This window comes from Ovis aries, chromosome 4 (genome assembly GCF_016772045.2).
Source record: "Ovis aries strain OAR_USU_Benz2616 breed Rambouillet chromosome 4, ARS-UI_Ramb_v3.0, whole genome shotgun sequence".
Lineage (NCBI taxonomy): Eukaryota > Metazoa > Chordata > Mammalia > Artiodactyla > Bovidae > Ovis > Ovis aries.
The window spans coordinates 44,846,502-44,872,488 of NC_056057.1; the positions used below are offsets into that span (position 1 = coordinate 44,846,502).

General features: G+C 34.6%; 1 protein-coding gene across 7 annotated transcripts in view; it reads right to left on the bottom strand.

Moving 5' to 3' along the window:
- PHTF2 (putative homeodomain transcription factor 2) overlaps positions 1–25,987 on the bottom strand; it is a 134,270-nt gene that overhangs the window by 13,014 nt on the left and 95,269 nt on the right. For 6 of the 7 annotated variants that reach the window (XM_027968562.2, XM_060414647.1, XM_060414648.1 and 3 more), the window contains 6 exons: positions 18,902–19,088; positions 17,242–17,397; positions 11,608–11,826; positions 4,100–4,228; positions 2,402–2,674; positions 2,042–2,173 (listed from right to left, as the gene is read on the bottom strand). In XM_027968562.2, the coding sequence (XP_027824363.2) occupies positions 2,042–2,173; positions 2,402–2,674; positions 4,100–4,228; positions 11,608–11,826; positions 17,242–17,397; positions 18,902–19,088 (1,096 nt within the window). The remainder of the gene's footprint in view (positions 1–2,041; positions 2,174–2,401; positions 2,675–4,099; positions 4,229–11,607; positions 11,827–17,241; positions 17,398–18,901; positions 19,089–25,987) is intronic. The other variant, XM_060414649.1, reaches the window with a different exon arrangement.

Genomic DNA, 25,987 nt, shown 5'->3' on the forward strand with positions numbered 1-25,987 from the left:
TTAAGGTACTGATCCATCACTGCACACTGACCATAGCTTATGACATTGCAAATATACCTGATTTGTGAGATGAATTTTAATTATAAACTGTTATTATTGCCTGAGGATTGGCAACACCATGAAAAATGGTGAATATATAGCCTAGAATTTGTAGAAGGATAAATCCCAAATATTCCATTTTGTCAAACACTAACTATTTATTCAACATGTTTTTTGAACACCTGCTCAGAATGAGGGACAGTGCTAGATGGTGGAAATATAGTAGAGAACAAAACAGACAAGGAGTCAAACATCAAGGTCACAGAGACAGATATACATGCAAGTTGTGATGAGAGCTATGACGGAAAGGTATAGAATGCTTTCAGAACACTGGTGACAAGTTTGGTACAAATATCATTTCCTTACAGAGATCTTACCAGGCCCATACTCCTCTCAGGAGGACTGTGTAGGCCTGGGAAGATCTCTCCAAGGAAGTGATATTTACACCAAAGTAGGGTGCAGTAGCATGATGGCACACGGCAGTGTTATTGGTAGAAGGAAAAGCAAGTGCAAGAGTGTAAAACAGAAAAGATCACAGTACATTCAAAGCACTGAAGCAGTGTAGTCTGGGAGGAAAGTATTTCAAAATGAGACAAGAGGGACAGGCTATCTGCAGGAGCTGAGTCACGAAGGGCATTAAAAGCCAATTAAGATTTGGTTCTACATCCTAAGATCAATGGAGAATTTTCAGAAGGTTTTAAGAATATGGTCAAACTGGCAGCAAACTGAGGAAAATATTAAAAGGAGGATACAGGAATGCTGAGAGGCCATATAAGACGAAACTGCAGTAATCCAATACAGGAGATAACTGGTGGCTGCAATTAGGTTGGGGAAATAAAAACAGAGAGAGAAGTAAATGGATTTGAGATACATTTTGGAAACAGAAAGGGTGGGAACTGAATAAACTGAATGTTGGAAATGCAAAAGATGAAGTCAGTACTCAGGATAATTCCTAGACCTAGGGTTACATGTTTCCCTCACTGAAGAATGAGCTCCTAATGGCAGGGAGTTTCATCTCATCAATAATGAATGGCACATGGTTAACATTAAATGAATGTTTACTGACTAAAATAATCAATGCATAAAAAAATGCAATACCTGCTCAGGGATGATACGGAGAGCAAATTTTAGGTGGCTTCTCACTAAGACAGGTAACAAGGATCATATCCATCCTTCCAGCGGTGTCACAGTGAGAAAAAACAATCTACACTGATCTGTGGCATTGCCCAATGAAGACTAACTTAGCTGAGTTCAACAAGTTAAATAAACAGCATAATGAATTTTTTAAAACAGAAGTGGAGACAAATACTGCAAAATTTTTCTACTTTTTCCTTGTTACCTCAAAATAAAAGCCATTAAAGATCTAAGCATGTCAGAGGATAGTCGGCCTTTGGGTCAATTTTATTAAGCTATGATTACTCCATACACAGTGCGTACGCAACAAAGAAATAATCCTCATAAAAATGTTTTCCTAAAACTAATTCAGATGTTTCCCATTTCCCTCCTGAGCTTTTATATCTTAATTCCATAATTAGGAAAGTTATTTTAAAAGATTAAAGGAAAAGAATGGCATGAAAAGGATGGCTTAGAATTGGAAGCTAAAGTTTTCAAATAGTAATAGGTCACCTCAGTGAGGCAGCTCATTGACAGATTTTTTTTTTTTTTAATTTCCTTTTTTAAGCAGTGGGCTCCCTCTGCTGGCTTGTGGAGTAGTAGTAGTTGGTGAGATTTATGAACAAAAATAAATTTAGAACAATCTGATCTTGAATCATCTACCTAAAATGCATTTAAGTCTTCTGGACTTCAGATCTTTTACTGTAAAGAACCAGTTAAACATTTTGAATTTCTGCAAATGGATCAAAATGAACACTAGACGTGGCCACATAGCACCATGTGAGTACAAATCTGACTATAAATCTAGACATACATACATACTGACAAAGAACTAGAACTATGAGAGGGAGCCAGCAGGTTAAGAGTACTTTTATCACTACCATTCTACCTTAAGATAGGATCGGAGAGAGAGCCACATTTTTATATTCTGTACTTTCTTCAATCGGAAATGGGGAACCTCAGATTTTCGAGCCCTCCTTGCCGATGTTAAATGTCCAAAGAGTTTTGCAAAAAGTAATCGCTAAAAAAGATTAAAATAAAAATTAATTTTCAAGTAGATTACCACATAAAAACAAAAATAACAAAATAGAAGTCATTATGGTTTTATTTGGTTAACTATTATAAAAACAAAATGGGGAAATAATTAGCATGTCAAAATGATTTAATGAAATACTTAAATACTTCAGGAATACCATGAATATTATGAAAAGGATAAAATTCTCTATTGAGGTGTCCATATTATACTCACCTGTTTATAAGTTCTTTCTGCTACACAGAGCAAAAAAAAGAAAATCCACACAAGAGACACACGAACCACAAAGCTTATTATAACCATAGAAAGAACTATAACATCTTCATTAGAACCAAATGCAATCATATAAAGTTCTGAAGCAGAATGTGCTGTGAGTTGATCCAAGTCGGTAGCTTGGGAGAGTCGGAAAACAAATGGAGTTAAACCCAGGATTAGAGAGATTGCATTTCCAAAAATCTGGTAGCCTATTCCTGGTATATGGCTGTTTACCTTTAGAGAGAGAGAGAGAAATACACAAATTTTATCTACAGTAAAATTAATTCCTAATGAAGCATTATTTTATTTATAGCAATATGAAATTACTGTTATATATCAGTTTTAACACCTGAATAATGCAATTTAAATTTACTCAAAGTTTGAGAACCTATTACACATAAAATATAAGTCAATTTTTTCAGTTTTTAAAAACAGTTCATTATCAGATCTCTAATTCATTAAGTAGATGCAAAAGGATTTACTTACCTGGTCTTACCTGGATCTTGAAAAACATATTCTACTTATCTCATTATTTAAAACTTTAGAAATACTTACAAATACTGAAAAGAATGAGGAGATCTTATCTACTTAAATCCAGTTACAGAAAAAAATCTAGAATTTATACTTTATGTTCTTCTTCAAAGAGTTCACAATACAAATGGATAATCTCCTTAAACTGTAAAACTACTTTCTTTTATGTATATATACATACATGTATATACATATTGTTTTCTGAAACCATTTCAGAAGAGAGACTATGCTAGAGGGGTAAAAATTAAATAAGAACGAGGGAAAAAGGGGCAGGGGAATTATAAGAAAAAAAAAAGGAATTTGGAAATTGAATAATGGAAAATATAAAACTGGCAGGACTGGGAAGGATTTTAAATATCATCTAGCTACCTTTTTTATCATCATATTACATAGTATGTAAAAATTCACAAATAAGGTACAGAGTATTAACCAGATGCAAGTTTTTGGAGACTCCTTGTTAACAGCTTTTCATAGCTCACATGGAAATATGTAATAGGAAGTAGCTCAGTTTCTGAAACCAGTTATTTTAATTCCTTCCCACATAAAAGTATGCACAAGAGTTCTAACTAGCAACACACAAAAAATTTAAAATTCCAAGTTAAATCACGCCTAGCTGTCCATGGGAATTAGGCAAAATTTTTAAAGTAGTAATGATGTAAGAAACTGAAGTTTAAATCTGTAGGATTTGTATTCTACATCTCCAAGTGACTTAAGATTATTTTACTGTTAGTTGCATTACTCTTGTATATTTAAGAGGCAAGCATCAATAGAAATTTTCCAGTGTGAATTCTCTTTTTTAATGTTTTGAGTAGTAATAAACCAATAAAGTGAGATAAATAATACAGAAAAACGTTTTCATTAACAACTGTATATACCTAGCAGCTCCTAAATTTGATCCACTGAAAGCAAAAAAATAGAATAACATAAAAGAAAATTTTAAACCATCAAGGTCTATTCTTGATCAGAAAATGAAAAGCACCAAAAAATGTTTGGTGACAAACCACTCAAACACAAGGAACTCTTTTTTTTTCAGGTTAAAGAAATGAGGTGAGTAGGTTGTAAATATAACACTTCAGTAATCATTTACTATATTAATAATCACTATCTAAACAAAATTTAAAAACTCACTCTGTTCATTATCATTCCACTGATTTCAAGGACAGACATATCTGCTTTCTTGCAGTCATTGCCTTCCCATACGATAGCACTTATTTTTTCTAATCCCGGGTGGGAACTATGGAGCCAGGGCAAATGACTCTATAAAAAATAACCAGAAATTGGTGAGTATATTAACTGCATTTCAAAATAAACTGTGTATATATACATATACACACACACACAATTTTATCTATATACACTAAAAAACAGAAATTGGTGAATGCATTTATATTTATAGAATAGATATATCTATACAAAGCTATCTCATGTACAATTTCAAGGACACTAAAATTCTATCTTAAAATTAGTTAGCATATACACTGGACATGTAGCCTAAGAAATTACAGTTATAAAAATGCATATAAGTTTCAGAATCTATACTAGTGCAACTTATTGTTCAAAAATACTCTAAAATTTGTCAGCAAAGGCACTTAGTTGTTAATCTGTTTACATAACTCCTAATATATTAGTGTTCAAAGACAAATGTGCATCAAATTCATATTACTAATTATTCATACTACTGACTGTTCAACTTATGCACGTCTGATACGAAAGAAAATGATCATTGAGATCTGAACCTTTCTGAAAGACTAAACAGTGATATAATCTCATTCAGAAAGACACACACTTACCCTTAATACTTGATTTAGTTACTTTTCTGATTTTTTTAAATCTAGCATTTCTCCAAAGGATCCATTTAACTTTTCCCTTTGGAGCAAATATTGCAAACTGAAGCACATAGAACTAGAAGTATTCCCCCAGGTAAAATAAAGTATCTCTCACAGTTTCACAGAATAGAAAATGGTAGGAAGAAAAGCTGGAAGCTTTAATGCAAACAAAATCATATATTTAGTGTGTTTTTCTGTTTGTTTCAGATCTATAATTAAAAGAGTAAAACTTCAAAATAGGATAGTTGAGGGTTAAAGATAGCAACACAATAAAACACTAATCTTTGCATTATCAGATATCAATAGAAATAACACAAAAAGACTGGTCCCTCCTCCCAAAAAAGATTAGTTCCAGAATGAGATACAATTGATATTTTTAATATCATATTATTTCTAAGTTATTTTAATAACATATTTCATTGAGAGAACTTCTAACAATGAACCAAAGAATCTACTTTAAAATATTCTTTGGCAGAGAAAAATGTGATTGAAATATGATAAAAGATATGCTTCTGCAGACTTAAGGAATATATTTTCCTCTGGAGGAAGTAAGTTGCACTGATTAATTTCAATTAAAGGTATAAAAAGTAATATAATAATATGCAAGAAATAAATATGGGAACTTATTATTCTGACCTCATACATTAATTTTACGTAAAGCTAATACACCACATTTATAGTGCACAGAGTAAAAAAAGTGATGACCAATTATACAGGCAAACCATAATGCCAGTAGTCAAGCTACTGGCAAAGCCCTTTTATGTGTAGTTATTTGGCTACCAAGACGGTTCCTCTGAAAATTTATCTATTCCAAAAACAGAGTATCTTAATATACTTTAACCTTCATAGTATATATTTCATTATTGGAGAACCTTAAGAGCTATGTGATACAAATTGTATTTTAAAATTTATCCCCAAACAAAACAGAAATAATTTACACTAAAACGTCAAAATTTCCCTGAAACTATAATTAAATTATGAAAAATGATGAAACCAAAAAGCCTGGAACAAGTATGATAAGCTGAATGGAAAGAGTGTTAAACCACAGAGGTAATAGATTAAAGCATCGATATACAAGCTCCTTTTTTTTAAACTCTTAGTCTGTAACAGTGAATTATATGAAGCAAGATATTCAATACCAAGAATGTCCATCTAGAAAAAGAAATGGGAAATCAAAAAATTCTTCATTCTAATTCTAAAAGTACTCATTTTGCTCAGGTAACTTCTAACTAGCATGTGATAGCATTTTCCTATTTCTAGAAAGGAAAAAGGCAAGAGCATAGAAAGCAACTAAAACCTGGAGAATTTAAAAAGATATAGGAATGTGTGTGTGCATGTGTAATGTACTAAAAGAAACATTCTTATTGAAATATACACTGCCTTTAGTACATGAAAGATTTTTTTAAAGGCTCAAAGAAAACATAAGAGCAAATCATTCCATTTTACAGCTTCATCAGATAACAGGTTCTTCTTGGCTATGTTTTTCAAGCTAAAGTTTAGAACTCATTCAATACTTCTTGTTATCCTTATCAAAATCTCAATTGCTTTGCTCCCTGTTCGGTCAAAGTTTTCTTGAAGTTTCCACCTCTGAGAACTATAGCAGTTAAAGTATGGCTTTACCCACTGAAAAATTAACTTCACTTGAATGTGTCTTGGTCACTGTTTGGTCACTAAGTTGTGCCAACTCTTTGTGACCCCATGGACTGTAGCCTGTCAGGCTCTTCTACCCATGGGATTTCCCAGGCAAGAATACTGGGGTGGGTTGCCATTTCCTTCTTCATGGGATCTTCCTGACACAAGGACCAAAACCATGTCTCCAGCACTGGCAGGTGGATTCTTTGCTACTGAGCCACCAGGGAAGCCCCCAGAATGCACCTTTATATTATATACTCATCCGTGGCTACAGAATAAAAATTTTCTCTTTTAGAAATGTTTCAGTAACTATTTACCAAGAAAAGAAAAGAAAACTACATATTTGGTGACACACTGTCTAGAACACACTGACTGAAATGTTCAGTGCGTCTTCATGGGGAGGAATTTTCCAGTCTTTATCGTAGGCAGAAAAGGGTCCTCCAAACCTTATACAGATCTCAGCCAAACAAACAAACAAAAAAGGCAGCTTTTCATTAAAGGGAGCTAATTTCAGCTAAAACTGAAAATATGAGCTTGTTTTTAGAAGCCTGAGAATACAGAATGCATGTGAAATCGTCCTAAATCAAAAAGCAAAACCACTTTAAATCTAGAATATTGTAATTAATATGTAGAGTAAAACAGTAAAAAAAATTTTTTTTATTTTACAAAAAAAAAAAAAAAAGGAAAAAAGAGATATAACAGATTTAGGACCAAAATTTATTCTATAGAGCATTCATTACAACAAAATTTTTTATCATTTAAGAAGGTCTACTTAGCACCTTTTGAAAATTTTTGTTTCATTATTTGACTCAACTAATATTAAGCACCTACTATGTACCAAGTGCTGTGTGATACAACAATGAGCAAAGCAACGCGAGGTCCCTAGCTCTGTGCCACTTATGTGGTTGCTAAGAAAAGAGCTCACAGACATTTTCATAAACCTAAAATCCAGTTATTATCCTCAGTGACTTAGATGAATATACAGGTAACTCATCCATCACCCTTTTCCCATGCATTATTCTCTTCTCTCTTTTTTTTTTTTCTACTTCTTAAATTCGAGGGGTCTTCAACTAGTCCCATGACCACACCCTGGACCCTGTCACCACACTGAAATGAGACTCTAACCACAGTCTTCCATCTTACCAGAGAGGAAAGATTCCACAAACCTTCAATTTAAAACACACTTTTCCTTGAACACACATATTCTTCAACCTATCGGTCTCTTCTTCTTCATATTTCCTTCTCAACTTAACATGTTTAGATTCTTGCCTTATCCATTATTTTAACCAGCATAGCATCCCCTTTCCTGTCCCTTGAATAGCAACTACTTGGCACCTACACTGTGTGACTCTGGGTGCATTACTTAATCCTGAGCCTTCATCTCATTTATGAAACAAAAAACTACATTGACATAAATCATGGAGATTATATGAGACAATGCATCTAGACTACTTTGCACAATGGGTGATATATAGGGTCAATGCTTATTAAATCTTTGTTATTATAATTATTACAACTATATTCTAGAGAATATCATACAACTGTGTAAAACTGTTATTTTTCAGTCACTAAGTCATGTCCGACTCTTTGTGACCCCATGCACTACAGCACACCAGGCTCCTCTGTCCTCCACTATAACCCAGAGTTTGCCCAAATTCAAGTCCAGTGAGTCAGTGATGCTATCTAATCACCTCATCCTATGCCACCTCCTTCTCCTTTTGCCTTCAATCTTTCCCAGCGTAAGGGTCATTTCAAATGAGTCAACTCTTTGCTTCAGGTGGCCAAAGTATTGGAGGTTCAGCTTCAGCGCTAGTCCTTCCAATGAATAGTCAGAGTTGATCTCCTTTAGGATGGACTGGTTGGATCTCCTTGCAGTCCAAGGGATTCTCAAGAGTCTCCTCCAACACCACAGTCCAAAAGCATCCATTCTTTTCACTCAGCCTTCTCTATAGTCCAACTCTCACATCTGTACATGACCACTGGAAAACCCAAAGCTTTGACTTCACATACCTTTGTCAGGAAAGCGATGCCTCTGCTTTTAATATGCTGTCTAGGTTTGTCATAGCTCTCCTTCCAAGGAGCAAGGGTCTTTTTTTAATTTCATGGCTGCAGTCACCACTGACTGTGATTTTGGAGCTCAAGAAAATATTTTTTTGAAAATCCATCACTGCTTCCACTTTTCCCCCTTCTATTTGCCATAAGTGATGGGACCAGATGCCGCAATCTCAGCTTTATTTAACATTGAATTTTAAGCCAGCTTTTTCGCTATCCTCTTTCACCTTCATCAAGACGCTCTTTAGTTCCTCTTCCCTTTCTGCCATTAGGATGGTATCATTTGCATATCTGAGGTTGTTGATATTTCTCCTTGCAATCTTGATTCCAGCTTGTGAGTTATCCAGCATGGCATTTTGCATGATGTACTCTGCATATAAATTAAATAAGCAGGTGACAATATACAGCCGTGATGTACTCCTTTCCCAATTTGGAAAATTGGATGTTCCATGTCTAGTTCTACCTGTTGCTTCTTGACCCGCAAACAGGTTTCTCAAGAGGCAGGTATGGTGGTCTGGTATTCTCATCTCTTTAAGAATTTTCCATAGTTTGTTGAGATCTACACAGTCAAAGGCTTTAGCATAGTCAATGAAGCAGAAATAGATGTTTTTCTGGAACTCCCTTGCTTTCTTCATGATCCAATGAATGCTGGCAATTTGACCTCTGGTTCCTCTTCCTTTTCTAAATCCAGTTTGTACATCTAGAAGTTCTAGGTTCACACGATATTGAAGCCTAGCTTGAAGGATTTTGAGTGTTTCCTTGCTAGCAAGTGAAATGAGTGCAATTGCATGGTAGTTTGAACATTCTTTGGCATTGGAATGAAAACTGACTTTTCCAGTCCTCTGGCCACTGCTGTTTTCTCCAGATTTGTTGGCATATTCAGTGTAGCACTTTAACAGCATCATCCTGTAGGATTTATAACAGCTCACCTAGAAATCCGGCACTTCTGCTAGCTTTGTTTGTAGTAATGCTTCCTAAGTCTCACTTGACTTGACACTCTAGGATATTCAATGTGAGTGACCACACCATTGTGGTTATCCAGGCCATTAAGATCTTTTTTGCACAGTTCTTCTATGTACTCTCAATCTCTTCTGCTTCTCTTTGGTTCTTACCATTTCTGCCCTTTATGGTGCCCATCCTTGCACGAAATTTTCCCTTGATATTTCCAATTTTCTTGAAGAGATCTCTAGGTTTTCTATTCTATTGTTTTCCTCTATTTCTTTGCAATATTTATGACTCTCTCTCTCCTTCCTATTCTCTGGAACTCTGCGTTCAGTTTGGTATATCTTTCCCTTTCTCTCTTTTCTTTGCTATCTATAAAGCCTCCTCAGACAACCACTTTGTCTTCTTACATTTCTTTGGGATGATTTTGGTTACTGCCTCCTGTATAATGTTATAAACTTCTGTCTCCAGGCACTCTAACAGATCTAATCCCTTGAATCTATTCATCACCTTCACTGTATAATCATAAGGGATTTGATTTAGGTCATACCTGAATGGTTTTCCCTACTTTCTTCAATTTAAGCCTACATTGTGCAATAAGGAGCTCATGATAGGAGCCACAGTCAGCTCCAGATCTTGTTTTTGCTGTCTACATATAGTTTCTCCATTTTCAGGAACTAAGAACATAATCAATCTGACTTCAGTATTGACCATCTGGTGATGTCCATGTGTAGAATCATCTCTTGGGTTGTTGGAAAAGAGTGTTTGCTATGACCAGCAAGTTCTCTTGACAAAATCTGTCAGCCTCTGCCTTGTTTCATTTTATACTCCAAGGTAAAACTTTCTTCTCTGATTATCTCTTGACTTCCTACTTTTGTGTTCCAATCCCCTATGATAAAAAGGACATATTTTTTTGGTGTTAGTTTTAGAAGGTGTTGAAAGTCTTCACAGAACTAGTCAACTTCAGCTTCTTCAGCATCAGTGACTGGAGCACAGACTTGAATTACTATAATACTGAATGGTTTGCTTTGGAAAATGTGTAGACTGGGCAGCTACAAATTCATAGTTTTAGATTCCAGCTAAACAAAGATTTCATTCAACCAAGTAGGAGTGTGACTCTTTTAATGTGTTATATGGCCTGAACACAAATAAACATATACTCTTTCCTCACTATCTCCATTTCCCATAAATGATAATGCCAGGCCTTCACCACTGTCCACAAGCCCCTTATCCTATCTCACTTCTTTACTATTAAGAGACCATCTGACCTCCAGCACTTCAGATAGAGATCATGCAGTAACTCTCATGGTCTGACTTGCTTCATGAACTCTTCCTCCTCTGCCTGTTTCAGCAGAGGATGTGTTCCTTGTCCTATTGGAGGCTAGGCTTCCTAAGTACACCTTTTCTCCAGAACCCTAAGAAACCAAAACTGTACCAATTTTCCCACCTGTTTTTCTCCTATGCATGTAAGTGCTCTCCCATCTTCACATCTAGCAGCTGGGGACCAAAACATTCCTTCACTTTCTCCAACTTGTCAGGGTTATGCTTCTTCTCTTTTTTTTTTTTTGTATTTATTGTATTTATTTATTTAGCTGCATTGGGTCTTAGTTGCAGTACTCTGGATCTTCTTATTGTAGTTATATGTTGAAATGATAATATTTTGAATATACTGGGTTAAACAAAACACATTTAAACTAATTTTATCTTTTTAAGTGTTTTTAAATGAGACTACCAGAAAACTTTAAATTATGTATGTAACTCATTTTATTTCTGTTGGATAGCATTACTACAGGCACTTTGAAATAGAAATCTGATATTCATGAGGTGTAGCTGTGTGAATTATAATTGTATATGTGTGTGGAATTAAGGTTACAGGTATAGATGAATCTGACCATGAAGCATGCTTAGTGAGAAAAGAACTAACACATCTAAAGTACAATCTGACTTAGAAAATTCTATTTGCCAACAATTTCTCAGGAACATATGTTTGCAAGGTGATTGACAATCACTATATAAATACTGAGATTCTATGTTCCTATGAAGCCAGATCATAGGTCACATAAAGATTAAAATATGGGAACATTATTTTAATTGAATGTAAGTTTTCTCTCACCTCTGTAAAATGTACATACATTCAAAGGAGCGGGACCAACAGCCCCACACAACCCAACACTGTAAACCAACCTGATGAAAAGGGTCGTCTCTATATTCTTTTTTCACACATGGATTAATTTGAGGATTTTCCACATCTGTCTCACTGGTACAAGATGATCGGCATTCTGCACAATGTAACAAGTCTTCCCATAATACATCTTCTGTTTCAGATTCTGGCCTTGTGCTCTCAGAATCCTGTCTGGAACTTGAACAGCGAGAGCTGCAACTAGTACCCGATTTAGGGGCATCCTGAAATCAAGATATTCTTTGACATTAATACAATTTATGTACCCTTTCCAACTCAATGGATTTTATCAGAAACATATATTGCTACTTTTTACTAAAACAACAAACACACTGCCAAATGACAGTGAAATAAATAGCAAAACATTAAAATACATATTACTTTTTAAGGAGTAACAAAATTTTCTCATATCAAAATGTGATTTCACATCTCAGCTCCAGTATTATTTTGCAGGCAAAAGCTTTGCCTGTTTTCTCTTAAACTTTATACAAAGTTCAGAATTCAAAGACTAGCCTAAATCTATAAGGACTGCATAGTCAGTGAATACTAACCCACTTTAACTGATATATTTAATGAAGTTCTTTTCTTACTCTAGTCTTTCTTTTTTTTTTAGGTTTCATATATCTACTGTTTTCGTTTTTCAAACAGAAGTTCAATAAATTGATATAAAATTAACAAATACTCTATACCAGGAAGATAACTGCCAACTTGTGTTTTTTAGATGTGTGCTGTGCTTAGTCATGCCTGATTCTTTGTGATCCCATGGACTATAGTCTTCCAGGCTCCTCTGTTCATAGGATTCTCCAGTCAAGAATACAGAGGGTAGTTGCCATGTTCTCCTCCAGGGGATCTTCCCAACTCAGGGACTGAACCAAGGTCTCCCGCACTGCAGGCAGAATCATTACCATCCAGGCAAACCCAAGAATACTGGAGTGGGTAGCCTATCTCTTCTCCAGCGGAACTTCCTGAACCAGGAATTGAACCAGGGTCTCCTGAATTGCAGGGGGATTCTTTACCAGCTGAGCTACCCAGGAAGTCCCAGGTTTTTTAGATAATCTATGGTAATTTAAAAAAAAGGGAAAAACTAAAAGGCCTAAGTTAAATAATTTCTCATCAATATACTTTTCCACTAGGAGTTTTTTCAAATACAAAATAAATACCTTTGAGTAAAATTTTAATTTAAATTAATTCAAAAGTGAAAATGAAGTCGCTCAGTTGTCTCTGACTCTGTAGCCCTACAGGCTCCTCAGTCCATGGGATTTTCCAGGCATGAATATTGGAGTGGGTTGCTATTTCCTTCTCCAGGGGATCTTCCTGACCCAGGGACAGAACCCGGGTCTTCCGCATTGTAGGCAGATGCTTTACTGTCTGAGCTACTAGGAAAGTATTATTTTTTTTTAATAACTTCCTAAATAAAGAATGGTAATAGCCATCCTTATAGTCAAGTACGCTGAAATTTTTGGATTTGTTTTTACCCATCCTCTGTTGGTAAGACTGTCAATTTTACTTGCAAATGTTTTATATTTATTCCTCTCTCTTTGCCATGTTACCACAACAGTTCAGATTTCATCATTCACACTTTATTTACTGTAAGACCTTCCTTATTGACCCCTATCTGAAAGGCCTTTCCCTATTTCTAGATTAACCTTCTCACAGTGCAGCTGCTCTTTCATTCCTCAGACTAAAATCTTTCTGTGGCTTCTCACATTCCTTCAACCTGCACGCTTGTCTTTCAATGTACTACTTTGGACCCTGATGTCTATTTCTCCCACAGCGACACTGGGCTACTCCTAGCCCCTCAACACAGCTTGCTCTTTGCCACTCTAGCCTCTGATCATGTTCCTAGCATGATTAACATTAATCATGTTAATCCTACTCTCCTTTAAAGTCTACTCTACAAAGTATCACGAAAATACCATCTCCATCCTTTCCAGCTGTCTTACGTTGTTTCTGAATCATCTACCAATGGGGAATAAAACTACCTACCTTAAAGAGATACTGAAAATTAAATGAGAACTGTGGTTTTTAATGCAAACCTAGTACAAAGCAGGGGCTCGACAAATGTTAGTTTAAAGCTACTCTCTACCCATGGCTGATTCATGTCAATGTATGGCAAAAGCCACTACAATATTGTAAAGTAATCAGCCTCCAATTAAAATAAATAAATTTAAAAAAATAAAGCTACTCTCTATTTAGAGCAATCATTTTGTCCGTGAAGCAAGTTGTTACTTTTTATGTTTATTTAATGACAAATTTTGCATTGTTTTCTGGCATCTGAAATTTATCTATGTTAATTAAATGCTCATGTAGTTCATATTCTCAAATATATCTCTTAAATATACTATAAGTCCATGAAAGACAGAAACCACTTTTTTTTGCCATCATTAGCACAAGTAACAAATATCTTAAATGAATTAGATATATTATTGATAATTAATTTATTGATACTAGGATGGGATACCATAAACATAAATTTACTGCACTGATAAGAGTATTTATGGGAGGAACGTTGTTTGAGAGAGGAAAATTTTCCAGAAGAGCTGAGCAGGAAAATGAATAAAGAAAGAAAAAAGGGTAAAAATAAGTCAATTTTGTTTTAAGACATACACTCCCAAAATACTTCAGACTCAGTAATATCAACCATAATATTTGAAAGATAAACTGTTTTCATCAGATAGGAAGACACACTGCATGAAGTAATCAGTAATTGCTAAATCAAAATTTTTAATGAAACTAGATTATCTGTAACTAATTGCTGATGCAGACTTGCTAACCAGATACAAATATAAGTAATAAGATTAAAGGCCTGATAACTGTTTAGGTGAAACTAATGGGTGATTTCAGGGATTAAAAAAATGTATATGTAATTCTTAATGAATGTATTTCATCAAATATTCATTGCTAAGTGGGCCATTTCACAAATGTCAAATCTAAACATTATTACCTATAATTGCTTACATTTCAAATAGAATTTTACCTGAAATATTTAGGTGGTTAATGGCCACTTTAAATTTCACTACAAATTGCTGAATTAAGCCTAAAAGTAGGGAATTTTACAACTGAAGAAAATAGCTCAATGGGTCATTCAATATGGTTTGCTCTGCTTATCTCAAATCTCTAGACTGGTAGTTTCAATTGAGGATACAATCATATTAATAAAGACTATTTATTTGAACTGAAATAGTTGAAGGGAAGAAGCATTTATAACATAAATGCTTTGTGCCAGGCAATTATGCATAATCTTATTTAAACTTAACAATCTGATGAGGCCAGTCTCCTCTCCCCACTGTACAGAAGCAGAAACTGAGATGCACACAAGTTAAACAATTTTTCCAAAGTCACTTAAGTAGTCTGACTCCAAGCCCATTGTTTCTTCATTATGCTTCCCATTATCAGATGAAAAGCTAATTCACAACAGGAAATAAAAACTGAGACACTTGCAGAGTTAAACAAAGCAAGACAGAGCTAAGAAATAGTACAAATGCTTAAAAGGAGCTACCAATTACCCAGGACATCTCCTATATCCCAGATAACCAAGTAATTCCACCACCATCTTCCCAATAGGAGACTGGAAGAAACCCATCAGACATGGTAGATATTAACAGCAGAAACAGGCAAGGAACCAGGGTAGGGGGTTGAGGGGTAAGAGACAGAAGGGTTAAGTCAAAGTCCAAGATACTGAATGGCAAGATCACACCTCATCCCCAACTCCCTTGGTGCCAAACACCATGACAACATGGTATAGTACCTACCACCCCCACGCCACCAGAAGACTGGATGATTTCTTCCTGAAAAACAAAATCCCCCTAAGAAGCATATCTACAGATGCTAACATCTGGGAGGCTTACAACAAATGGCTGAGTTCCTGAAAAGTACTCTTATAGTGAGGCCCATCAGTCCTGCTCCTGCACAAAGTGTTTCGCCAAATGATTTATTTGTGTCTCACCCTAAAAGAAAACAGTATCACCAGTAATTTGAAAAGTACAGCAATAACTACATATAGATGCAAAACAACACTATAAATCCTGTTTGAATTTTACTTATTCAAAGGAGGTTTTGTTTTGCTTTTTTAATAAAACAATAAGAACAACTTTTCAGTTGGTTTGACTTGAGAGTAAAAAATTTTGAAACACAGCCTTTTAAATATCCTTGAGTCTCAAGTTTCTCACTTCACAGATGAAGAATTTGAAGATCTGATTTTATTTTTAATGTAACCTTTTAGATCACTTTTAAAAGATTTAAAACAACCACTGCCTACTCTCTAATTATTAGCCTTACTTAGCTTAGAATCTGGAAGATGTGAAGAAACATTAATTTAAAAGTTAAGATTAGCAGAATAATGTTCTGTCCTTCAAGAGTCTCAATATCGGGACTTCCCTGGTTGTCCAGTGGCTAAGACCCCTAGCTCCCAATCCAGGGGGCCCAGGTTCAATCCCTGACCAGGAAAATAGATCCCACATGCAGTAACCCTGGCACAGCCAAATAAACAAATAGTTAAAAAAAAAAAAAAAGAATCTCAAATCTCAAAATATAGTTGCAAATCAAGAAAAGTAAAGATTATGGGTAAAAAAAGTAACTTTAAAACCAAATACGTTATTCTATAGGAGAGTGGAGACCTCTTTTTATAGAAGGTTCTGAATCCTTTCCAGGACCAACAGACTTTCACCTGTTTACAGACTAAGACTATAAATTTCACAAGCATGGTTATCTGGCTTAGGAACAGGAGATGGAACATCAGTTGTGGGCGAAGAGGCAATGAGCAGACACACTGGCATTATGCGTCTTTCAAACGGAGACACTAACAGAAGAAACAGCCATAGTTCTCAAGAAAGATTAACTAGAGACAGAATCACAAAGAAAAGTATAGGAAGAACAAGTAACTCCTTCAATCTTAAAACTCTTAAGGTTTTCATATTACAACATAGCATAATATTAGATTTTTCAGAAGTTTGACTCTAAACCATCAAGAAAAAAATATATATTCTAATATAGTACAAAAAGAGCAGAAGGTAACATTTATCAGCAAGTGACAAAAGGAGTAATTCATGTGCCCTGAAGAAAGACAATGTTCTATCCTTAAGAAAATGTGAAAATACAATTGAATGAAAAAATCTTTTTCTATTGAAATAGTTTCCAGAGATATGACAACACCAAGAGATGCAATAAAGTTGGAAAAAAAGGTTTAAAGAAAAACACACATTAATAAAGAAATATAAGAGTTATAGAAGAAAAAGGAATTGAATTTTATAGTGTGGGCAATGTAACTGGTGACAGTGACAAGAAAGAAGTCACTTAGAATAGTAACACTGCTATAATTTAGAAGTTGTAAAGCCTTTTCAAATTGTGGAAGTCTAACATGGGAGTTCAGATTGTCTCTCCAGAACGCTCTTTAAAACAAAACAACAAACTCAATGTATGAATCCTCAGAGATGATGCACAAAGTGAATAAAAGTATGTGGCTATTTATATGTGAAATATATAAAACTAAAAGTACTCTTCTATAAATTCAGATCATATAACAGTAAGATATTGAGATTGATGGGAGATATTTATTTCAGTAATATATGCAATAGTTGAAAGAAGTTGTAAATGAAAAACATATAGATAAATATGCACAAATGTAAGGCCAAAGTAAATACCTCATTAGGGTAATGTTTCTTATAATGGTGTGACTTTCTATTCCGAAGAATGCTCTCAGAAGTCCTGTCTGCATGACGGCGTAATGGGTATCCTGTTTCTGGACCTTCTTCACTGGAGACTTCATCAGAGACATTTGTTACTGTCCTTTGGGTATCCTAAGTTAGGAGTATGCAAAGAGGATCGTTGGTAATTTCTGACTAAACCTGTAGCTTTAAAACTGAAAATTTTAAATTATACATACATATATACACATACCTTCAAATACCTCTAAAAATTTCAAAGTAACTGATTAATACCACCTGATTTTCTAAAAAACATCTTAAACCAGTGACTTTGGTACTGTTCTGTCAAGAGTAACTCAAGTCATTTATCAAATATTGTCCTACAATGTTTCTGTTCAAAAGATCTGAAATAGCTTATAAAATTATGAGAACATAAAATAGTATAAAAGTAGAAAAGAGACCCTTTAAATGAAGCTGAGAGACCTAAAATGTATTTACTATTTTCACAAACCAAAAATGCCATAAAACCAACCCTGTTTTAATAATGGTTTACAAGGCAAGATGAGGTGACTGGTAGCCAAATGAAACACGTATCAGACAGACAACATCATGTACACATTAAGATACCCAGATTTTAGAAATTCTGAAACCAAGAGACTTCAGAATAGGTATTTTATTGATACTTTCATGTTCCTCTTATAGAATGTTAGTAGATAATACATATCTGGAAATGTGTTTGAAAACTGCATAACTAAAAACTTTGTTTGTTGAGACATGCTAGTGATGTGAGGGCTCACATTACCAGAGAGTTAAATGCCTCAAAAATCTAAAATTATGGCAAGGGACTCTATTTTACTGCCACTCTATGATATTTATTATATAGCTACAGGTACTGAAAATATATATACTGTCAAGCTATAACACATACTTTACTCAAAAAGAGAATTCTCTTTTCTTCATTTACTATTCCTCAACAGCCACATTCATGTTTATATTTCTAAATGTAACTAAGGTATTATCTTTTAATTTGACCAAATTTTTTCCTCTGTAACAGCTTTTAAAGAAAAAAATTATCTAACTAAAAAACTTCAGGGAAATGAAGAGAAAGAAGATATTTATATTAGGCTATGTTACAATAAACCTAGGGTTTCTTTTAGAAAAGTAAATAAACAATTGTTATCCTTAAATATTTTCTCTAAGAATTTTAAAAAACAAAACAAATGTGCTGACACCAAAGGCCACAAAGGTAGGAAAAACAAAGTAAGATTTTCTTATAGAGAACATTAAAGGAAAACCAGGGTCCTAGGTTAAGCTTTTAGATTAACATAGATCTTCCATTTGAAACAAATTCATTTACACATATGGAAATGGAGAAATAAAAAGTAAGGTTTAATGAACATTAATTATAAATTTAAAACTAATTTAACATTTTAGAAAAATTGGAGTCAATTAATTTAGAAGGTGCCAGGTTATAATGGAAATCAGGCTTATTCACATTACTTTATCTATTTTCAGCATTATCAGTGTTATTTGTAAAGGCTCACAGAATAAATTCTGGAGAATATATATACACTCAAGGGTAACTACTACGTCTAAGTCACTTTCCATTAACTAATGTAAAATCTCACAAAGCATTATTTTTTTTAACCACACGTACTTTGCTGGGGATGTTCCTCAGTGTTCCAGTGTTCCAGGTTGCCTCTTCTGGTCGAAGAGTTTCACACTGAGGTTCATGGCTTTGTATTCCATCTTCACTGCTTTTAACAGTCTTTTTCCCATCAAGGGATACATAGCCATTGTCAGTCTCAGTTGATTTATCAATTGAATTCTTTGCTTTCTTTGATCTACAAAGAAAAATATGTGAAATGTGTTATATGGACTTAGTTTATTTTGGATAGGTTACCAGCAGAAATTACAGTCTGCTAAAAATTAAATATGGTAGTTATTTCTCAGGTTTTAATTGCTATCTTATATTTACAATAAATCATTCATAAAAATAATATCATAAAAATAAATATGAAAACCAAGGTCCTATTTTACCTTACTTTATAAGTTTTAAGGTTTTACAAAGAGCAATTCTAAGAGACATGCCCTAACTTATCAAACAATATTTGGTCAAAATCAACCAGTCTTTGAGCAAAACCTAGATCAAAATTTGGCCCACTTTATTATGGTTAATAATATACTTTTAAAGACTAATTTTAAAAAAACTATCTCAGTAATTACAAAATTAAGTTACAATTAGTGGTTTAACTTAATTTTAATACTCTCTTTTACCCAAACACTTTACCGTAAGTGTGGATATCTAAATACCTCTGATAAATTCATTTTAATACACAATGGAGACAAAGGACCTTTGTAACATAAAAGCACATGAAAAAAGGGAAAACTTGATACAAAATTCTACATAATGGAAGAAGTAAAAATGAAGAACACATAAAGAAAGAAGTAACCTCTTTCACCCACTGAAATACTCTAGGAAAAATGTCAGTAATCATATAGCTTACAAGTCTCTAAAAGACTACACTTGAGGTTCTTCATTTACAGGAATTAAGTTTTTCTCAATACATAATATGTAACATGGAAAATAATAAATCATTTTTGATTAATAGACAAATGTTTGAGGGATCCAGCGGGTGAAAGAATGGCTATTCAAAAGAAATGGTTAGTAGAAGAAATACAATGCAAATCCCACACAAACTTAAAATGTGCTCAATGCAGATTAAGTCTATCATAAAACATTATTAAAAAGCAACTGTGTCTAATTGTATTCAAAATAAATTTCCTTGAATTTTCTCTAGAGTATCGGCTTTGTAAGACAGGAAAAATAAAACTAGTACAATGCCTTCATGTAGGTCAAAAAACAGAACTTTTAAATGGTGGGGGGGAATGTTTCTTTGGGAGAAAAATGTTATCTTTAACACTACAGTTGCTCAGTTCTATTGGAATATATCAGAACTGTACAAGACACTATAACTCATCTATGCTAAATGCTCGCTTTGGAAACAATAAATCAGAAATAAAAAGAGGTGTAGATGATTAATTTAAGGTCACACAGTTGGTTAGAGCCAAAGCTGACATCAGAACACAGACCTTCTGACTATGAGGTGTATTCTCTATATGATCTCCAACAGCCCACTGTTCGGGAAACTGCCTGTTAAGATTTCTTCTTAACACACTCAAGGCCTACAAAGTTTGTCTTACACTTCCGACCTTCTTCTGTAAGATTATGAAAGGGGACAGACAGATCATACCTCCCACATGCTCTACAGAGCTCTAATGCTTCCTTCCCGGTCACCAAGAACAGATCTTCACAAAGGTGCAAGATGCAATGCCCAATCATCTCACCCTTTTCTTTCTGTATGACCCTAAGAGGCACAGAGAGACTAAGGGCATGCACAACAGAACAAAGATCATTTAAGAGTGGCAGATGCAGGGAGGAAAATGAACTACGGGAGAGAGGAGAGACAGGGCAAAAGAGAAAATAAAAGGTGCAGAGAACACCTGTAACCTTCTCTGCCTACAGAATGTCATTTACTGTTCCCTTTACCTCTCCCTTGAACACTGTGCAACATGGAGTTGTAGAAAAAGACCAAAAGAAGTGAAATTACTTGACCTTATAAAAATGTGGGAAACTCAGACAGTGAAAGAGTGTGCTGGAAAGGTATTATGAAGCTTCATGGAAACTGTACTAGGTTGGAAAGGGAGGGTGAGGCCGTGAATAAGAGGAAGGGAGACTGGAAAGTTAGCAGAATAGAGTCATTAATCAGCCAGGATATGCAAGGAGAGAAATTTATTTGGGAAGAAAGATGAAAATGTTGGAGCTAAAGTCCCCAGGAACATCCTGAGAAAGATCAGTAGACAGTTGATAACACAGGCCTAGAAGACAATTGTTAAAGCAGAAAAAGTAGCTGTAACCTTGAAGAGTAACCCAGAACCCCAGAGGACCAAAAGATATGAACCTAGGAAAAGAGCTTGAATCTGTGATAATGGCTGCTTTAAGAATATTTCTAAAGAGAATGTATTCTTTCTTTACCAGGACAGAGTAGACTATTAAGCCAAGAGAAAGAGTTCTAGTAGAACTCATTCCATATAATTTTCAGCTATCTCCTACTTCCTCTCTTCCTTATCTCTGCCTCCTTCCAATTTTCTCTGGGCTGTTTCTCCCAGTATCTCCTGAAAGTACAAGTAATGCTGTGAGAAGGTATGAATAGTAATTTACTAAGCTACAGTAGCTACTTGATATTTCTCTCACACTAAATGCACATAAGTTGAAAATCCAGCTGAAATAACAAAGAAAATACTAAAGGTAAGTACCAACCTCAGGGCTTACAAAGCAGCTTAAAATACAAATTGAGGCATACTGGCAGTGGCTGATAACAGCAGTGGTAATAAGAGAGTTGCAAGAGCATACACTAGTTGGAATGGAACAGCAGGAGCAGCCCAGCAACAAACAATAATGGCAACTAATCTGAAGGCAGTTTTAGGGCAGGGGGGGCAAGGTGCAGCCCAGAGGACTGGAAATGGGCTATCAATACACACAGAGGATTAATCGAATAAGTATATTCAGGATTGGAACCAGGTTTTTCAGTGACAGAGAATGAAAATATAAAAAGGAGAAAAGATACAATGAGCTTTGCAGTACTGTATCTGAATTGGAACTATCTCTGAAAATCCATGGCTTATATCTAGACAAAGAAATAAATATAAATGTAAAAGGACACACACACACACACACACACACACACACACACACACTTTCTAGCTCTTTCCACTGAGAAGGCTCCAGGGTGGCAACATTACAACAGCAATGAGTGTATCCAGCATTCAGAACTTAAGTTTCCACACATTACTCTCCTTGAAAAAGCAGTTCATCCCAAGCCTGAGGAAGAGAAAGTACAAGTTGAACCTGGAAACATTTTGTTGTACCAAAAAGGAAGGGTTCAGAAAATGACAAGGACATCCCCAAAAAGAAAAGAAACTGCTCTAAGGTATCCCCTGGCCAAACTGAAGCCAATCTAGTCATCCAAATAAAAAATGACAATAACAAATTGAAAAAATAAAAATCTCTAAGTAAATAGTTAAGGGAAAGCTCTTCCTTGAAGTCAATGCCAATTAATAAATGTAGAGGGAAATGATGTCGTTAGAAAAATTACCATTTGGCAACTACCATAATTCAAGCAAGAATCATCAATAGATGCTAAAACTAGAAAGAGAAAGTGGGATCAGAAACAGGTCATTTTTACAGTTAATGTATCTCTACACAGGATATCTGTTGACTACAGAGGAAAAGTATATAAATTTACAGTGGAGAAATTTAGCTGCTGCTGCTACTGCTAAGTCGCTTCAGTCATGTCTGACTCTGTGCAACCCCACAGATGGCAGCCCACCAGGCTCCACCGTCCCTGGGATTCTCCAGGCAAGACCACTGGAGTGGGCTGCCATTTCCTGCTCCAGAAATTTAGCAGACACTATCTTAATCAAGTGATTCATATAAATATCACTAGTGAGGAACAATCTATACTGTTTGCCATCTGATAGTACACAATGATATTCCTACCAAAAATGTGCAACTGGGATATGAAGAAATATCACACAACTAGCTCAGTGGTGGGCTGCTAAATGTTGAACAACCAGCTATCCAGGTGTAAAAAGTCCTTGTCTGTAGTGTTTTCTGATTTCCATAGTGTAGATAATCCTATCATGATCAATTTCAGACAGCATAGGGAAGAGATATACACTGAGCTCTCATGAGTCACCTGGAACTAGACACAGAAAACCACTGACACAAACCCACATTAAGGGACATTCTACTAAGTGACTGCCCTGTATCTTCCAAATTGTGAAAAACAGGAAACTTCAGGCAAGACTGAAGTCTGTCCCAGAGTGAAGGAGACTAAAAGGACATGACCCCTGAGTGTGGCATATAATCCCAGATTAGATCCTTTTGCTGCAAAAGATATTAATAGGGACAATTAACAGAACTGAACTGGGTCTCTGGGTGAAAAATATATGGGAGTTCTTTGCACTGTTCTCTCAACTTTTCTGTTAACAATTGTTAAAACTGTTTCAAAGTAAAATTATACATTTTTAAAAGTACAAACTGATTACTTTAGATTTTGACATAGGAGAAATGCAGGAAGGAGAAAATGTAGGAGAGCTAAGTTCAAAAAAACATGTAGGTTAAAGAAGGTCAAAAATGTAAGTTAAAGAGGTTAAACCTCCAGGCAAGGTTTAATTTTACCACTGATTGCTATATCATTGATATTGTTATTAATAGCTGAAAGTAAGAACTTCACAGAGTAATAATTTCTCAAAAGGAACACAGATTACCAAGACTGAGATTTTAAGGAATTCCTCCCATTTCTTTATAGAAGAGAATAAAACTGTTAGGGAAAGACAGTGGGAGTGACATTCAGTTTTAAAAAATAGATAACTGTGAAATTCTACTTAGAATATATTTTTTTAAAGGGAAGTGACTTCTACTTAAGAAAACTTTAAAATATGCTAAAAAATAAACTGAAAGGAGATAAACATCATTTTGATTTTCTTCCTTTTTCTTTTTTTGGGGGGATCATTTACTAGAATTTCCTCTTTTACAGGAGATAATTTAGTCAGTTTATTATTTTTTATTTTTGTCAATATTAATAGCGCATTGATTTTAAAGTAAACACATAAAAAATATAAATAAATAAATAAAATAAAATAAACACATGTATCTAAATCATCTTTTTCTACCAAAAACAAAAAGCAAGGTAGAAAGAAGCTAGTTAGGAATTAAAACCCTACAGTATAGAAAGAAATGGTGCTTTTTACTATTATTTACAAAAAGATCTTACCTTTTGATAGCTATATATAATGCATATAATACAGTCACCTAATAAAACCAGAGTTAACAATGGGCAGTGAGGTTAGCAGTATCTTTAAAAAAGGAGATATACAAGTCTATATGATTTTACTTACTCCACAACAGAAGTGGTATTTCTTGAATGTGGCCTTTTTTTAACCGAAGTATTGTTGATATACAATATTATTTTAGCTTAAGCTGTTAACAACATAGTGGTTCAGCATTTACATACTGCTGCATTGGATTCTGGACAGAAAGCATCTGCAATGACAGAATGTCCAACTTCACTGCCATGGCCATGGCTTATAAAGGGACTGATAACTAATAAACACTTTTGGAAGGCATGACCTGTGTAATCCTTTCTTTGGAGTATCATGCTTGACGTTCAAAGGAGGTAGCTCTATGTCAAAAATATCTTAGGAGGACATGACTTTAATTGCCTTAGTTCCTCTGTGAGACACAGTGGGAGACAATTTGGGTCTTTTCTGAAAAAAATGTAAGTAAATTTTGTACATGTACGATCTACACCATAAATAAATGATGAAACTAAATTTTTTCACATTGAAACTTTGGCCAAAAAGTTAACAGAACTTTTAAAGAACTACTTAGCTTATGAAATATCCAATCTACTATGCCAAACATGAGAATTAGTGTGTTTCTATATTTAAAAACCTAGTCAGGTTATCAAGAACACTCAGAATACTCTGAACTGCTATGGAAAAAAATGTTGGAAGTATTTTTTTGGTGCTCTCAAAACTGTTCAGAGCTATATAAACTGAGCCAACTGAAGATCATGCTTTTGGTACTAAAGGACATTAGACATGCTAGGGAAAAAGTCAACAGCAGCAGGTAACTCTGCTCTAGAATACAGTATGAAATTTCTGTTCCTGCTCTCATCTGCACATGGTTAGGAATCAAGGGGGGAGAGAAAGTTATAGAAACAAAATGCATAAAATCTCAGATATAAGAAAATGACAAAGGAGCCTATTACAACCATCACTGCTATCTGGATCTATGACTACACCATGATTATATGCTAACATACCCCTTTCAAAGACTCTGGGGACCCTATGTTTCTCTAGGTATCCTCTATCACAAATAAGTTTGAGAGGTGTGCCAAATTATTTATAGTACCTGTAACCTTTCCAGGATCAATCCAACCCTAAATACAGTGACGCTAGCAAATTTAGTAAGCTATCTAGTTGTGTCCATAAGATAGTCTTAAAAATCTGGAAAAAGACAGAATACACTGGCTTTTACATGGTCTTCATCCTTCTCTGTGGAACACATGCAACATAGCTTCGCCCAGTCAACAGCTTAAACAACTGAATTATAAACTACAGTCAGTAAAAGCCAAGTTTTAATCCCTGTTATCTAAAATTCCTGGCGGAACTGCTTACTATTTACACTACGCAATATACTCCATTATGTGAAGAAAATCTATTTATTGAAACTTTAATTTTCACTTTGGTGTTAAAAACAGTAAATATGGAAGCTAAACAGAACAGAACACTTCAAGGTAGGTCAGTTACGCAGAGGAGTTAACACGAAACCTGATTTTATTCTACTGTCTCTAACTTACCAATTCAATTTATATAATTACTTTTTTTACTCAAAAGCATAATTCCAAATGCTTTTGTTTTAATGATATTGCGAGAGACGAATTATTAAAGGACGTGAAAGAGAATTTAGGAACTCTGAATTTTGAAATAGGTACTGTGTTGAAGAGATGTACAATCTAGATGCAATTCTCATATTTACTCTTTCTATAATTATGCTAATTTAAGACTATAACTAACTGATATTAAAGTGCTAAGTCCTTACAAAATACGACTGATTTGTGTATCTTTTCTAATTGATATTTTGTCTGGCTCAGTTTTCTCAGGTTTACAGAAT